The following is a 16,806-nucleotide window of genomic DNA, read 5'->3' on the forward strand; positions in this document are numbered from 1 at the left end:
AGCGTTTATTTTGTGAAGACCGTGTGTTTTATGTGGTGCGACTGCTAGCCCCTCACCGGTCGGACGGTCGGTACTGGGGCCTGGCCGAATTTTTCAATGTAAAACTGGACACTTCCTCCAGACATAGCCTCAAAATCGGAGAATCCATCCACGACAGCAAAACTGGTGCTGAACCTGGATCGATTCAGCAACTGTGGAGGGGCTGGCACCGGCGTCACGTGGAAAACAATCGAGTCCAAAAAAAAACAGTGCAGGATTCCCCGGGTCCGTGATTGACACTCGAGAGGCTGACAAGCTGCAGCCGCACTCACACATTACAATCCCCACACACACACATCCCAGCCAACAAGATGGTACTGGTTGTGCTGGAGCATGCCCATACCCCTGATGGGTCGGCTGGGCCCAGAGGGAAGTTAGGGGGGTGGCCCGGGAGGACACCCATACGACCCGTGGCCCTAAGTTCACAGTGGACAGTCAGCAGCGGGGGCAGCTGCATGGTTGCTTTGCCGGCTGCGGCAATGGTGTTCTGTGCCCGTCCACTCCGACCCCACAGCCCACCTCCTAGCCACCCTCCACTACACCCCCAGCCCTGGCAGAAGCCCCCCCCAGCCAGCGGCACAACTGCCAGCAAACTATGGTGATGTCGGACACTTTCTGTACCTCCTCTCTCACTCCCGCAGCAACCACGATGCTGGTTTCACGATTTTTAAAAGCACAAGTCAACCGCACTGTCGGGAACTCGGTCCATCAGAGGCGGAGCATCACGGAGGCCCCGGATAATACCGGGGTCAGGCCCGCTAATGACATGCAAACAGCGTTTACTGTACTTGTGTTCCGGACCGCATTGACGCCGCAGTCGAGGAGACGGAGAATTGTGATTTGGCATCAAATCAGCAGCCACCGCGATTTTGGCGTCAGAACCTATTCTCCGGCCAATCACGTTTCGCAATTTCGGCGTCAGCCAACGGAGAATCCCACCCTCCATTTCTATTGAACTCCAATGTTTGAATGCAGATGGACAATGCAACGAATGAACAAACATCAGTGGCGCACTGGACCGAACTCAGAGCTCATTGTCAGCGATCACAAATGGTTTCGTTTCAATTTGACTTCATTGTCTTGTAAAATAAATATTTTGCCTTGAGACATACCTGTACATACGTTTTCTGCGAACACTGTATCACTTCAGAGTACCAGGAAAACATATCTTCCAACGTGTCAGTCCCCACATCAAGGGGAGGTGCATCTGCGGGTACTTTAGGTTGAATAGTAAACACGAATGCCATCCCGTGCATCCCTTTTGACTGTTTAACTGTTTTCAAAACAAGTAACACTTCAACTTTTACAGTATCCTTCCACATAGAAACTCAAAGCCATTTGAACAAAAAAATAAAGACAGTCAAACAATAACATTCTATCATCATTGTATCTCATGGCACAGCTCATACGTACCAACAGAACACTTGGCGAGTTCCACAATTCCTCTGCATATTACTCCTAGGGGGTTATCCTCTGTTATCTGAACAATAAATTAAACAAATAAGCTCAAGCATCTTCAAAACTATTGAAACCAATTTGAGATCATTATTAGTAAAATTGACTCAAGTTATGAGTTAAATTGACCCCAAGACAGAGAAAATAACAACAATGGAAAATTAACAAATGGATGGATACATTCTCAAGGTAACAGCACCAGCATGCTCAAATAGATAATCGTGACCAAATGAATCAAACCACAGATACGATAACCATATAAACATAATTACTAGACAAATAAAATATACCTGGTTGCTAAGGTCTTCCTGGATTTCAGCACTTATTACTTCCACATAGTTGGAGGGAAAAAACTTCTGTATTTTGTCTTCATAATCCCCCTTCCACCTAAACATAGCATGGAAACAGAGTTAAGGAAGTTCTTAGGAATAATCTTGGTATATTGTTTTAGCATTTTCTCAACGGGGCGTTTGCTGGGAGAGAAAATACAACTATTGAGTGGGTGACCCCTAATTTGTTCCTGAGGTGTTGCTTGAGGGGTAAATATTGGCCAGGACGCTAGGAAAACCATCCTGCTCTTCTTCAAATAAACACTGCCACAACATCTTCACTTTACATCTAATCCAAGGAATGGCTGTCCAACAACGCAGCATCATTATCTCAACACTGCACCGGTGTGGTAGCTGAGATTTTGAGCTTGAATCTCTGGAGTGAGAATTAAACCAAAAATCTTTTGATTCAATGGCAAGAGTGCTCCCCACTGAGCCAGGGTGTGTGTGTGGGGGGTGGGGGGGGGGGGGGGGGGGGGGGCGGTGAGAATAGCAACTTTGGAGGAAGCAGAAACATGGGCCAGAAGAACAGAAACAAGGAAGATCAAAGAAATGAGTGGCAAACAGTAATTCTGACTGGGATGTCCTCCTGACAGAGATCCAATGCAAGAAGAATGGGCTGCTTAGGTTTGAGAACTGGAACCAGATGAAAGGTGTAACACAACATCTCTGGATTGGTTTGTTCTGGCAATGAGGGCAAGCCTCTCAAGTCCCAGAACTGATCTGCACTATCAGAAAATGCGCAATGACCTTACCAGAACAGCTAAGGTAAGCTACCTGTACATCCTGACCTTACTTCCAGTGCCTATACATGCAATGTACATATAGAAAATGTATGTACACACCTTTCTTCATCACCCCACAGTGTTCTAGGATAATATTTTGAACCTCTGGTACCTGTTCCATCTAGTGTCATCTACTACCTAAAAATGTTTCATTGTCACAGTCGCCATACATCAGTAAGCCTCCCGAACCCATTGTGGTCTTCCTTCCTTGATTTTCATCCCTTAAACTGTAACTAGCTAAAGTAATTCTGGCAAGCAATTATTTATGTTAGCTTGGAGGGGGAGGGGGGTCAAAGAGAGAGAGAGAGAGAGAGAGAGGGATGGGGGGAGGGGGGGTGGAAGTGTTTCTCACCATCCTTTATCTTGTTTTTTGACATTGTGGATGATGGCACCTCTCGGAAAAGTTAATTCATCTTGTTGTTGACCCTGGTAGTTGTACAAAGCTTTCACTGAACCCTTTGGATTAAGAAATGAATGATTAACGGTGCATAGAGATCTAATTACAATAAACGCATGGTTATTAGTACAGTGTGAATAATACGTTTATGTTTTTGACTTATTATTTCACAGGCTGCCTAAGCTAGCATTTATCGCCCATCCCTAATTGCCCTCAAGGTGATTTTAATTCTAAAAGGAACAGAGGACCCCTTCCCCTTCAGATATCACCTTTTGTGCAGATTATGGAGGTGCTCTCAACATTTTTAAAATTGCAACAAGAAATGTAACATTTTAGCAACCTGCAGAGGTCAAAATAATAATAGCACTAACATTGCAAGCGGGTAGTGTTACACTTGGTTGCCTTGGATTAAAGTGCAGGACATCGCTGCATTTGTCGCTGCAATCCAATTTACAGTTGCCGATAATTAAACCACTGACCTCCAGACGAGGAAGGTGTGGTGTTGGGTGTTCTAACACACAGAAGAGCCAACACAGTTGCATATGGTACAACACTTGTTTATTTAAACTCACTATTTACAACTTGGTCTTTGCACTCTGCACGTGGGGGGCTCCCTGCTTGTGGTGTTTCAACAGCTCTTTCATGCTTCCTTCTCCCCAGACCTACTGACCTCCAGGTGTCGTGCTCGTGCTTTTTATGTGGTTGGTGTTCTTGTCTGTGATTGGTTGTGGTGTTGTGTACTCTGATTTGCCTGTTAGTGTGTCCATCATGATGTGTGTGTTTGAATATCATGACATCCCCCCTTTTTACAAAGATATGTGCCTACGTGGTAATAAATATGATCGTGACGTGAGTGCATCTAAGAGTGTGTGTGTGTCGTGTGCAGCATGTGTCTATGACGGAACTATGTACATGGGGCGATGTCGAGTGCGTCACATGAATCCAGTTGTACCATAACATAACAGAAATGCGAACGAGAGAAGAAGAAAAAAAAATTTTGAACAGTTGTCCAGTCAGACGACATCTGGAACGATAAACAACAACAGGTTATCATGTAAAATTGTCCAACTTATTAAACATATGAACTGTATTATAAGTCCATTCTAATGGGTTTGCGACGAATTCGGGTTGACCGCCTTAAGGGTGGATCAAGAACCACCGGCTGCTGTGCAGGCATGGCCATGGGTGGCGATGGAAAGGGCGTGATGTGCGGCAGCTCCACAAAGTCATCCTCGGAAGCCTGTTGAGGATCTGGCGTGTTGTGTGGCTGTGAACGTGGAAGTCGGCGAAGGGCGCGCCGATTGCGGCGACGCACGGAACCATCCGGCATGCGAACCAGGAACGAGCGGGGAGCCACTTGTCGGAGGACTTCGGCCGGTGCTGACCAGCCACCATACGGTTGATGGACGCGTACTTTGTCTCCGGAGGACAGGGGGGGCAGGTCCGTCGCTCGTGTGTCGTACCGACCTTTCTGGCGATCACGCTGCAGTTGCATGTCCCGAAGAACCGCCTCATGGTCTGTTGTCGGTGCCAGGACGGAAGGTACCGTCGTCCTGAGGGAGCGACCCATTAGTAGCTGCGCTGGCGAGAGGCCCGTGGATAACGGGGCCGATCGATAGGCCAGCAAGGCAAGGTTAAAGTCCGATCCGGCATCAGCCGCCTTGCACAGGAGCCGCTTTGCGATGTGGACACCCTTTTCAGCCTTCCCGTTCGATTGTGGATGCAGAGGGCTGGATGTCACATGAGTGAAACCATATGCTGCGGCAAAGGACGACCATTCACGGCTGGCAAAACAAGGTCCATTGTCTGACATGACAGTCCTTGGAATGCCATGGCGAGCAAACGTTTCCTTGCAGGCCCCAATGACTGCGGACGACGTCAGATCATGGAGAGGCATGACTTCCGGGTAGTTTGAGAAGTAGTCTATAATAACAATGTAATCTCTGCCGAGCGCGTGAAATAGGTCAACACCCACCTTCGCCCAGGGGGACGTCACCATCTCGTGTGGTAGAAGTGTTTCCGGAGGTTGCGCCGGCTGAAACCTCTGACAGGTTGTGCAGTTGAGCACCATGTTGGCTATGTCTTCATTAATACCCGGCCAATATACCGCCGCCCGGGCCCTTCGTCTGCATTTTTCGACACCCAAGTGGCCTTCGTGTAGTTGACGAAGAATCATCTGGCGCACACTGTGTGGAATGACGATCCTATGCGATTTCATAAGGACCCCGTCTATATTGGTGAGATCATCTCGCACATTGTAAAACTGGGGGCACTGCCCTTTTAGCCACCCTTCCGTCATGTGGCGCATCACTCGCTGCAGCAGAGGGTCAGTCGCCGTCTCTGCGCGTATGTGGGCCAGACAAGGATCATCAGCTGGCATATTTGCTGCTGTCAGAGTCACGTGTGCCTCAATTTGACGCACGAACCCCTCCGCATCTGGTGGTGTGCTCACTGCTCGGGAAAGAGTGTCCGCCACTATGAGTTCCTTCCCCGGAGTGTAGATCAGTTCAAAATCGTACCTCCTGAGTTTGAGTAAGATGCGCTGGAGGCGAGGAGTCATGTCGTTCAGGTCTTTGTTAATGATGTTGACCAGGGGGCGGTGGTCAGTTTCGACCGTGAATCGTGGCAGGCCATACACATAGTCGTGGAACTTGTCCAGTCCAGTTAACAAGCCCAGGCATTCTTTTTCGATTTGCGCGTAGCGCTGTTCGGTAGGGGTCATGGCTCGTGAGGCATACGCAACCGGGGCCCATGATGACGTGCTGTCTTTTTGCAGGAGTACCGCTCCAATACCAGATTGGCTGGCGTCTGTTGAGATCTTTGTAGGGCGAGTCGCGTCAAAGAAGGCCAGCACTGGTGCCGTGACCAGTTTGTGCTTGAGCTCCTCCCATTCCTGCTGATGCGACTGGTGCCAGTTGAATTCCGTCGATTTTTTTACGAGATGGCGCATGTTTGTTGTATGAGAAGCCAGGTTGGGAATGAACTTCCCAAGGAAGTTGACCATGCCCAGGAATCTTAAGACAGCCTTCTTGTCAGCCGGTCGTGGCATGGCTGTGATGGCGCTAACCTTGTCTGCATCGGGACGGACCCCGGACCTTGAGATGTGGTCCCCGAGGAATTTCAGCTCCGTCTGGCCGAAAGCACACTTCGCACGGTTGAGACGCAGGCCATTTTGCCGTATGCGGGTGAAGACACGTCGAAGACGATGCATGTGTTCCTGCGGAGTGGTGGACCAAATGATGATATCGTCCACATATACACGTACCCCTTCGATGCCTTCCATCATCTGCTCCATAATGCGGTGGAATACTTCAGATGCCGAAATGATGCCGAATGGCATCCGGTTGTAGCAGAATCTGCCAAAAGGGGTGTTGAATGTGCATAGTCTTCGGCTGGCCGGGTCCAGTTGGATCTGCCAGAATCCTTTGGACGCATCCAATTTAGTGAATATGTTGGCTCGCGCCATCTCGCTGGTGAGGTCTTCTCGTTTTGGGATGGGATAGTGTTCCCGCATGATGTTGTTGTTCAGATCTTTTGGATCTATACATATACGGAGCTCGCCAGAGGGCTTCTTTACACAGACCATGGAGCTGACCCATGGCGTGGGCTCCGTGACCTTGGATAGGACCCCTTGGTCCTGAAGAATCTGCAGTTGTGCCTTGAGGCGGTCTTTGAGAGGCGCAGGAACCCTGCGAGGTGCGTGAACGACAGGGATGGCGTCCGGTCTGAGTCGAATCTTGTACGTGTGTGGCAATGTCCCCATGCCTTCAAAAACCTCCTGGTTGTGAGCGAGGAGGGAATGGAGATTCGCGTGGAACTCAGCATCCGGGAAGTCGGATATCTCATCTGGAGAGAGAGACATGATGCGCTGTACCAGGTGAAGGACCTTACACGCTTGTGCGCCCAGTAACGAGTCCTTTGATGAGCCCACAACTTCGAAGGGGAGTGTGGCCGTGTACCCCTTGTGAGTCACCTGTAGCTGGCAAGATCCTACGGACGGGATAACGTTCCCGTTATAGTCAACCATCTTAAGCCGGGATGGTGTGATGAGTGGTTTGACCTTCATGGCCTGGACTGCAGAGTAAGCAATCAGGTTGGCGGATGCGCCGGTGTCCAGACGGAAGGCGACGCGCGATCGGTTGACCGTCAGGGTGGCACACCACTCATCGTCTGGATTGATGGCATTGACCTTGTTGACATCAATGACGGCAACTCTGAAGTCATCCTGGTCATCTGCATCACTTAACTGGAAGTCTTGATGCGTGGGCTGGACGGTCCTGACTCGTGTGCGAGGTTGTCGAGGATGCGCCGGATCCATGGGTTGAGCCGCACGACAGCGGGCTGCGTAGTGGCCTATCATGGCACATCTGTTGCACTGTTGGTATTTTGCAGGACATTGCCCTTTTAAGTGTAGACCTCCACACTTGCTGCACGTCATGACGTCACGGCGTTCGTTGCGCCACTGCGCATGCGCAGTGCGATCTTGCGGTGGGCGCGCCTGCGCAGTGCGTCCCTCGTTGTGGCCGTTATTCTTGGCGCGCACCTGCGCGGGAGACCGCGAAAAGCGCGGGAAGCGGCCGCTGTCGTCCGGGCCGTGGGGCGGGAAGAAATCGACGGCCTGGATGCGTTCAACGTCGTGGGCGGCCTGGCTTGCCGATTCGACGGCTGGGGACCCCCTCCGTGCCAACTCGGACGCCTGGAATCGGGCAAAACGGCAGGTCGCATTTTCATGGAGGACACAGGCTTCCACAGCAGACGCTAAGGTGAGGCTCTTTATTTTAAGAAGCTGCTGGCGTAGGCCACTGGAGGCAACGCCAAAAACAATCTGGTCCCTGATCATGGACTCTGTGGTGGTGCCGTAACCGCAGGACTGCGCTAGAATCCGGAGGTGCGTCAAAAAGGGTTGAAAAAGCTCCTCCTTACCTTGCAGGCGTTGCTGAAAGATGTATCTTTCGAAAGTTTCGTTTACTTCAGTTTGAAAGTGCTGGTCCATTTTGAGGATGACCGTGTCATATTTGGCCTGGTTTTCGCCTTCCTCGAACACCAGTGAATTAAAGACATCATTTGGGTGGGGGCCTGCGTAGAAGAGGAGCATTGCAATCTTCGAATCATCCGAGACATTCTGTTTTTCGGTGGCACGGATGTACAGGTCAAATCGCTGCCTGTAGAGCTTCCAGTTGGTGCCTAGGTTCCCCGTGACTTGCATCGGCTGCGGTTTGCCGGTGTGGTCCATGTCCAGAATGGCAGGTTGGTAGGCAGGTATCGATCCACTCCTGTACCATGTGGTGTTGGGTGTTCTAACACACAGAAGAGCCAACACAGTTGCATATGGTACAACACTTGTTTATTTAAACTCACTATTTACAACTTGGTCTTTGCACTCTGCACGTGGGGGGCTCCCTGCTTGTGGTGTTTCAACAGCTCTTTCATGCTTCCTTCTCCCCAGACCTACTGACCTCCAGGTGTCGTGCTCGTGCTTTTTATGTGGTTGGTGTTCTTGTCTGTGATTGGTTGTGGTGTTGTGTACTCTGATTTGCCTGTTAGTGTGTCCATCATGATGTGTGTGTTTGAATATCATGACAGAAGGGACCCACACTTCAGCTAATCCACATTAGCCTGTGATCTGCTCCTCAACTCATGCAGCACTATGATCTCAATGGCTTTCTTGCTCAAATTTCTACGCAGATATCAATTGTTCAGGCCTGGTTCAATGTCTCCCAAAACACACTTGAAATGGCCCCAGACGAAAGAACCAGGGATGATTTTCAGCAAGACCAACAATGCAGTTCAACAACTGCACATATAGGAACAGAAAGTGGCCATTAACCCCCCCCCACACCCCACCCCAAGTCTGTACCAACATTCAATGAGATTAAGGCTGTTCTGTGACCTAACCCCAGATCCCCCAGGTACTTTTGGACAACTATTGATCTCAGATTAACAATCGATCTAGCATCAGTTGCAGTTTGAGGACGAATCCCGTAATGAGGGAGTATTGCTAATCCACCGAAGTATCTCTCAGGGCCTATTTGCTGTTTTGGGCAGGGGTGGAGCGGTGATGCCACTCCTCATTGGGTTACTGCCACTGTGTGCAGAGGGAGATAAAGCGCAGTTGCAGCCTTTAAAAGGCGACAACTGGTTGAAGGGAGAACATGGCTTTCTGATCAGCAGCACCTGCTAAAAGCAGCAACGGCTGGATGCCAGGTGGAGGATCAGCAGCTGGTGGAATCTCGAGATAAATCTGTGGGGGCTTCGGTGAATGGTGTACAAGAGACTGATTTTCGGAACATTGGGTGTGTCTCAGGAGCTTTCTATAAAGCAGTTAGAACAAACCCACCGCCCCATATTTGGCACACAGTGCTGGGGGTGGGTTTACTGGCGATGCTCCGCCCCCGATGGGCCGAATACCTGACCCGCGGAACATCTGTGGTCTCAGCGGTCGGGAGACCGGCGGGGCGGCTGCAAACTGCGTCCAGCGCTGCCACACTCGGCCCGGCTCCAGGTTGCTGGCCAGGGGGGCTACCACGAGGGTTGGGGGGACTGGTGGGGGGGTGGCCAATGGGATCGCAGATGGCAGGTCGGGTCCACGCACGGCCGGAGCCATGTTGTACGGAGCGACCGCCCAGGCCGTCGCCGTGCGCATGCATGGCCAAGGACCCGGCTGTTCTCCAGCCATATTTGGTGCGGAAGCAGGGAGTTTCACCCGGCACCGCTGATAGTCCTTCACCGGTCCTGGAATCGGTGAGGGTTTGGCGCCAATTGTGGCGTCGTAAAACGCCCACAAATTCTCCGTTCGAACTGGCACTTAGTCTCCCGAATGGAGAATCCAGCCACTGGTTTGCCTACATGCAGTCTGCCCGGCCCCCAGTATTTCAATGTTCCATTGCTGAACTACCTCTCCAATGAGGGCCCTTAGCAAAACGTAATTTCCAGTAATTGTGCCATGATAATGAATTACTTTAAACCCCAATCTCCCTCCTTGCTTGCTCATGCTGATTATTTATACACTGACAGTTCATAACTGCATCAAATCAAATTGCAATTCCTTCGCTGTTTAAAAATTAGGCTGCAAGTGGATTTGTGTCAGAAGAATGGAACTTTATCACAGTCCATAAAGTAAGAGTAATTACTGGCCCGATTCCTAATTCTCAAAATCATACAATGGTTTGCATTTTCAGTCAATACTGTACAAATATTCGGCATTCACATTCTAAATGTAGCGCAAATCTATTAAAACAGAATTAAAGTACTGATAGAATCAGAAAAACTGAACAGCTGGGAGACATGATGGATGATCTGCAGTTGAGCATATTTCTGATGGATGGCTGTATCAGTCTTACCACGCTCCGTCTAAATAACTCCTTGCAAAGGGCCAGGAAATAGGAACCATTGTTTCAATGTAATACTACTTTCTGGCTCAGTGAGCCATGCCGTTCTACCTCAGAAATAATTAGTGACTTTAATAAAAACTTTCACTGTGTGGTTTCATTCTTTTAAATAGAAATGTTTCGGTCTGAAAATTAAACTAATTCTGAAAAGGAATCTGCGTTTGTTTTACTTGATGCAAAAGCTGTAAAGTGCTGCCAACATTCAGCAGATCTTGAGAATCACACAAAATAACTCAATGTCCTAATGACGTATTTCAAGGTTCTGGCAGCCAGGTTGACTGGAACTAATTGGTTTCAATGTATGCAAATGGCAGTGTACCAGAGGAGAACTATCAGTAGTTAGGAAATCTGACTTGAATCTAATGTTTTAATAATGAAGCAACTTTCTCAACCTCCTCAACGTTTTACTAAAATTTACTAGTGCTAAAAGGAGGTAACACTGAGTGAAGGAATGTGAGCCATGATGACTCTAGAAACCAGCGCTATCACTGATCTCTGGATTTGGATAGAGGTTAGAAATTCCAGAGCGAGGATTTTGCTGTGAATCTCCTATTCCTGCCGGCATTTGGAGATTTATTTGATACTCTATTAAGCATACGACAGGTCTATGTCAGAATCCTACCTGAGCAGGTGCTAGTTCATTCGGGTCCACGTAATTTATACCATAGAGACTGCCGTAGTCTTTTTCCTGAAATCAGACCAAACGTTTCATTGTACAGAATGTAGCGGATTGTTAAATGGACTGTTTCAGGGGCATTGCGTTGAGGCCTTCTGTTTACATTACCTTGGAACGCTTTCAAACCCCACTGAAGTTTTTGGCCTCAGGCCAAAATCATGCAGTGGTTCCATTTCCCCTAGAAATAACTGAAGGAAAACATTGTGAGTCTACACATCAGGTTAATCTGTACCTGCCAGCGAAACTGTCATTGGACCCACAATGGCAGGGCCATGCAAACTAGGGACAAGTTCACAGAGGTACCTTACTATGGTGTACAACAGAATTAAGCAGCAAGAATGCAACTCTCAATTTTACCAGTGAGTTCTCAGATATAGAGAATTCAAGGGCAATCTTGAGGTAATCTAAATTGGTTTGCCAACCAGAAGATGATTGCAAACTGCAAAGTCTCAATTACAAGGAAGGAATAAAGTGTAGTCTTCCAGTTGCTACATGTTTGAAGTTGGACTCACGCCCACAATCCCAAACTCAACGGTCCGGGGGAGGCTACTGAAGGGAACACTTAGCAAGTACACCCCCTTGAGAGAGCAGGGTGAACTATGAGGCTTGGGTCAGCCCCTTAGCTTAGCTACTTCTGGACTGGCAGCAAAGGCAGTCGGGGCAGTGCTTTTTCATCGTTCTACATGAAACAAGAAGAATATCAGCAAAAATATGCCAAAAAAATGGGGGGGAAAAGATAAGTTGAGGAAAATAAAATAAATGCCTACCGCACTGTAACGTTCAAGCATCCTTTCCGTGACTGGGTAGCGCAGTTTCATTTTTCTATATAGTGGCTGTTTTTTATGATAACTGATAAGCTCCACCAGACTGTCAAACTCTGCTGAGGTCCCCAGTATGTACTTTCCTTCTTCATAGTTAATGCGGCAATGTTTAACCTTACTTTCAGCCCTGGGGAAGGCCACAAATTAAAAATGATGCAGTTATGGATTCTCTTCATACGCCATGTATGCGTTTTATAAAATATATCTTTTTAACAATTCTTTGTAACCTTACCTGAAGGTAATGGCATAGGAGTTGGACTCGTCTCGCTTTCGAACCAAAAAGGCTCCATCTCTAGGTATCCTCATAAGCATGTCCTCAGCTTCTCCTCGACTTAGATTTTTATAGTACCATCTGAAAATGCCAAAAATAAAGGAACATTGGTCCAGATTTTGGGGTGAGTGACAAATGAGCGGCGTTCACAGCTGACCTTGTAGAAAGCTATCTACAATCTACAGCATTGATTTCCCTAATTCCAGCGCTAATTTCAAACCTGCACCATCTCTAGAGGATTTATGGCATCCAGCAACAGTGATGTCAGTGGGTTTTCTCCCACAGTCCAAAGTTGTGCAGGTTGGGTGGATTGGCCATGCTAAATTGGCCCTTACTGTCCAAAAGAATAGGTGGGGTTGCGGGGATAGGGCAGGATGCTATTTCGGAGGGTTGGTGCAGGCTCAATGGGCCCCATGGTCTCTTTCTGCCCTGTAGGGATTCTATGATCTAGCAGCCTGAGCAGCCACTCAGATTCAGCAATTCATACAGACAGCAAACCAGGGAGCTGAATGCACAATATGTAATTTACTTTTAAATAATTTTAAAGTAAAATAAAGATTGGGACATACACATGGCACTAGGGTAGAAGCTAAAATATCAATTAAATGTTTTGAAAGATAAGAAAAGTAAAAATTAATTGTATTAATTACCATAGAACCATAGAATTTACTGTGCAGAAGGCGGCCATTCGGCCCATCAAATCTGCACCAGCCCTTGAAAAGAGCACCCTACTTAAGCCCCTGCCTCCACCCTGTCCCCGTAAACCCACCTAACCTTTTTGGACACTAGGGGCAATTTAGCGTGGCCAATCCACCTAACCTGCACATCTTTGGACTGTGGGAGGAAACCAGAGCACCCGGAGGGAGCCCACGCAGACACGGGGAGGACATGTAGACTCCACACAGAGAGTGACCCAAGCCGGGAATCGAACCCGGGACCTTGAAGGTGTGAAGCAACTGTGCTAACCACTGTGCTACCATGCTGCCCCAAAATTAATTACTTCTTTACAAATAATTAATTCTGGAATTTTTATCATGGAATGGAAACTTGGAAGCCTGAACCTTTAAAATTAGTTTTCAAGGTCCAGAGAGGCTATTTGGTGATAATTAAAATTTAGTAGACCATTAAAAATTCACTTTCACCTCATTCAACATTTTCAATATTTTTTTTACAGCAAGGATAGTATGTAAAGGCTAATTAATGTTCACCTCAAATCATTGATTCTGTGGTGATTGCACCTGCAGACTGTAGCAACACACACTGTGGTAGAAAAAGGTATGACTGTGCACACTTTCCGGATTTCCACTTTTAACTGAGCATGTGTAGACACCGGGCGCGATTCTCCCCTACCCGGCGGGGCAGGGGGTCCCAGCGGGACGGAGTGGCGTGAACCACTCCGTCGTCAGGCCACCCCAAAGGTGCGGAATCCTCTGCACCTTCAGGGGCTAGGCCCGCCCCGAAGTGGTTGACGCCCCGCCGGCTGGTGGGAAAGGGGCTTGGCACCACGCAAACCGGTGCCGAAGGGTCTCTGCCGGCCGGCGCAGTCGGTGCATGCGCGGGAGCGCCCGCGCGTGATGGCGTCATCCCCGCGCGTGCGCAGAGGGATTTGTTTCCGCACCGGGAATGGCCTCCGGTGCGGAACAATAGAGTGCCCACGGCACAGGCCCGCCCGCGGATCGGTGGGCCCCGACCGCGGGCCAGGCCACCGTGGGGGCACTTCCCGGGGCCAGATGCCCCGCGCGCGCGCGCCCCCCCCCCGCCCAAAGAACCCCGGAGCCCGCCCGCGCTGCCAGGTCCCGCCGGTAAGGGACCTACTCTAATTTACGCCAGTGGGACTGGCACCAGATGGGCAGGAGAATTCGGGCAGCCCCGGCGCCCATTGAGTCGCACCAGACCCCGCCATTCTCCAAGGCGAGCGGCGCGACTCACGCCGGGCCGGGTTTTGGGGGCGGGAGAATTAGGAGGATGGCGGGGGTGGGATTCACGCCGACCCCCGACGATTCTCCGTCCCGGCGGGGGTCGGAGAATCCCGCCCACGTTGGTGGTCAGTTGCAAACGGTAATAACATGAATGCTGACAGTCTCGCCATCAATTACAACTGCACATTCTAGGCCACTGTTCCATTCTCAAGTCATTCAAAATGCATTGAAATGTATTATCTCTGACCAATCAATGTTTAGAACTTTAATTTTAAGGTATGGGCTGGGATTTTTAGATTCCTCCTGCAGTGGGAATCACCGCAAGCAGAATGGAAAATTTGCCAGACCAGCCAAAGGTCCTCTAACTTCCAGCAGGAATTTCTGGTTCCTCCGGCAAAATCACAGACTTGATAATCAAACCAAAACATTCTGATTTTTGTTTCTGGATTACAATGAAAGAAACACGTGCGTACAAAACTGAACCTTTTTTATTTTATCTACCTTTCACACAAAGCATTTTGTGCCTATGTGATTACGTCTCTTTTTTGCATGTGCATAGTCATTAAATAAAATCACATAGCTTTTGGCTTGGCCAGGCATGGCCAACGGGGGTTCAATTCCCAGCTAGACTACTGAGATGAAAATCTCCTATGCTGCTGGAATAGTCTTTATCAAAAATTAGCTAGAATCCATAGCCCAAATCCAATTTCTCAAGAGACTGCACAACAAACCTGTCCCAAACTCGGCACATGATTAGCGATCTCCCTCAGAGCCCAAGAAGGCAGGGCGAATATAACATGAGTTTCCTTTTCACTAAAACGCTTAAAAGAATATCTAGTGTTAAAGACAAAGGGCGGGATTCTCCGTCCCGCCAGCCCCGTATTCCGGTGCGGCGCGCCCTGCCAACAGCGGGATTCTCCGTTCCCGCAGCCGGCTAATTGAGGTCTCCCATTGTGGGCCAGCTCACGGCGTCGGGAAACACGAGGGTGTGGGTGCGCTGCTGGTGGGGCGGAGGATCCCGCCAATGGAGAATCCCGCTGAAAGACCTTACCGACCATGCCAGCCTATCCCTCAACATCTAAACAGCAGCTCAGAATCCAGTCGTGCCAGGTTTTCCTGGTGGACATTTGCTATTGAAATGCACCCAGTGTCACGGTGGCACATTGGCTAGCACTGCTGCCTCACAGCGCCAGGGAGCCGGGTTTGTTCCGGCCTTGGGGAGTGACTGTATGTGTGGAATTTGCACGTTCTCCCCATGTCTGGGTGGATTTCCTCCGAGTGCTCCAGTTCCCCCCACAGTCCACAGATGCGCAGGTTAGGTGGTTTTACAGGGGTTCGGTGGTGGGGCGGCCCAGGTAGGGTGCACAGTCGGAGTGTTGCCGCAAACTCAATGAGCTGAAGGCCTCCTTCTGCACTGTAGGGATTCTAAATAAATTTATGGATTCTAACTAAACGGTGAAATATTATACATTTCTAAATACCATCCACTAAGTGCTGTGCTTTTTTCCCCTATTCTCGAGGTGCTTAAGTTGATGGCATAAGTTTCTATTGGAATACTTACTCTTGAGATTCATGAGGGTTTGGGCTAGGTACTGCTTCAGTTAAACGTAATTCAAATTCACTGCATCGTAAAGGTGTACCCTGATAGTATTGGACTAGATCATAAACTGTGTTGAAAGTTAAATTATCAGTCAGGAAATATTTAGTGCCCTCTCCTTCTGTGAAAGAACGAATACGACAATGCTGGACTCTTCCATTCCTCCTGGTAGGATAAATGCAAAGAAAAATTAGATTCGCAATGTGAGGTTTTATTTTTAATTCAATCTTGGCATAACTGATAACATTTTAATTTTGAACACTACGTTTCCCCGTGTCTTAACGGCCCCGTGCATTATGTAATAAATGAGTGGGCGAGTTTGGTTACCTACTCTACCACAGCTCTGGAACATCTAATCTTCATGCCTGAATTTACTTGTTCTCTCAACGTCCCTATCTTCACAGCAGCAGGCAGGCTCTGTTTAGCATCTGCAAAAGCCAAGCTGAGATCCAGAGCGCGCCACATGTGGAATCATGCTGAAATCGTGAGACTGCAGCTGTGTGCTACAGCGCATTGATGAAGAAAGCATTTGTGTTTATCAAGCCTCTTTCACTACCCCTGGATGTCCAAAGCTGCTTCACTGCCGTCGACTATTTTCTTTCAAGTGTATTCACTCTTGTAGTGTTGGAACAGTGCAACTGGGCTTGCCTGTGACTGCTTTGTTTGAAGAAACAACTACATTGTAGCTTACATGACCGTTCATACATTTTCTCTCCATTCCTAACTTCCAAGGGTTTGCTGACACCTGCTGGCAATGCTTTGGTACTTCATGTACTCAGTGAAATTCGGCAGGAGTGGCACAGTAAAGAATATTCTAGTTAAGTTTGATGCCCCCCACCCCTCTTTATGTGCACTTTCCAGCATGGGTTGCCGGACAGTTATATTTCATCTGTCTCCTGCATCACCAAATACAAGGAGGCCGCTGATACCCGCCCAGCACGAGGCTCAGTAAACAGCCACCATTATACCCTCACACTGCACACAAGCTTCACATTTGAAGCAAAGCCACAAACATCTCCTCAGAAGATGATTAAAAATGAGAAAACTATGGGGGCGATTCTCCGATATTGAGGCCAAGTGTTCGCGCTGTCGTGAACGCCGTTGTGTGCAAACAGGGCCCGGACACGAC

General features: G+C 48.8%; 1 protein-coding gene across 1 annotated transcript in view; it reads right to left on the reverse strand.

Annotated features, from left to right (window-relative positions):
• plcg2 (phospholipase C, gamma 2) overlaps positions 1-16,806 on the reverse strand; it is a 291,774-nt gene that overhangs the window by 41,804 nt on the left and 233,164 nt on the right. Inside the window, exons 17-24 of the mRNA XM_072517925.1 lie at positions 15,642-15,842; positions 12,123-12,242; positions 11,837-12,017; positions 11,016-11,081; positions 2,961-3,064; positions 1,785-1,881; positions 1,453-1,519; positions 1,152-1,312 (exon numbers count right to left, since the gene is read on the reverse strand). Coding sequence (XP_072374026.1) covers positions 1,152-1,312; positions 1,453-1,519; positions 1,785-1,881; positions 2,961-3,064; positions 11,016-11,081; positions 11,837-12,017; positions 12,123-12,242; positions 15,642-15,842 — 997 coding nt within the window. The remainder of the gene's footprint in view (positions 1-1,151; positions 1,313-1,452; positions 1,520-1,784; positions 1,882-2,960; positions 3,065-11,015; positions 11,082-11,836; positions 12,018-12,122; positions 12,243-15,641; positions 15,843-16,806) is intronic.

The sequence above is a fragment of the Scyliorhinus torazame genome, chromosome 10 (assembly GCF_047496885.1).
Source record: "Scyliorhinus torazame isolate Kashiwa2021f chromosome 10, sScyTor2.1, whole genome shotgun sequence".
Taxonomy (NCBI): Eukaryota; Metazoa; Chordata; class Chondrichthyes; order Carcharhiniformes; family Scyliorhinidae; genus Scyliorhinus; species Scyliorhinus torazame.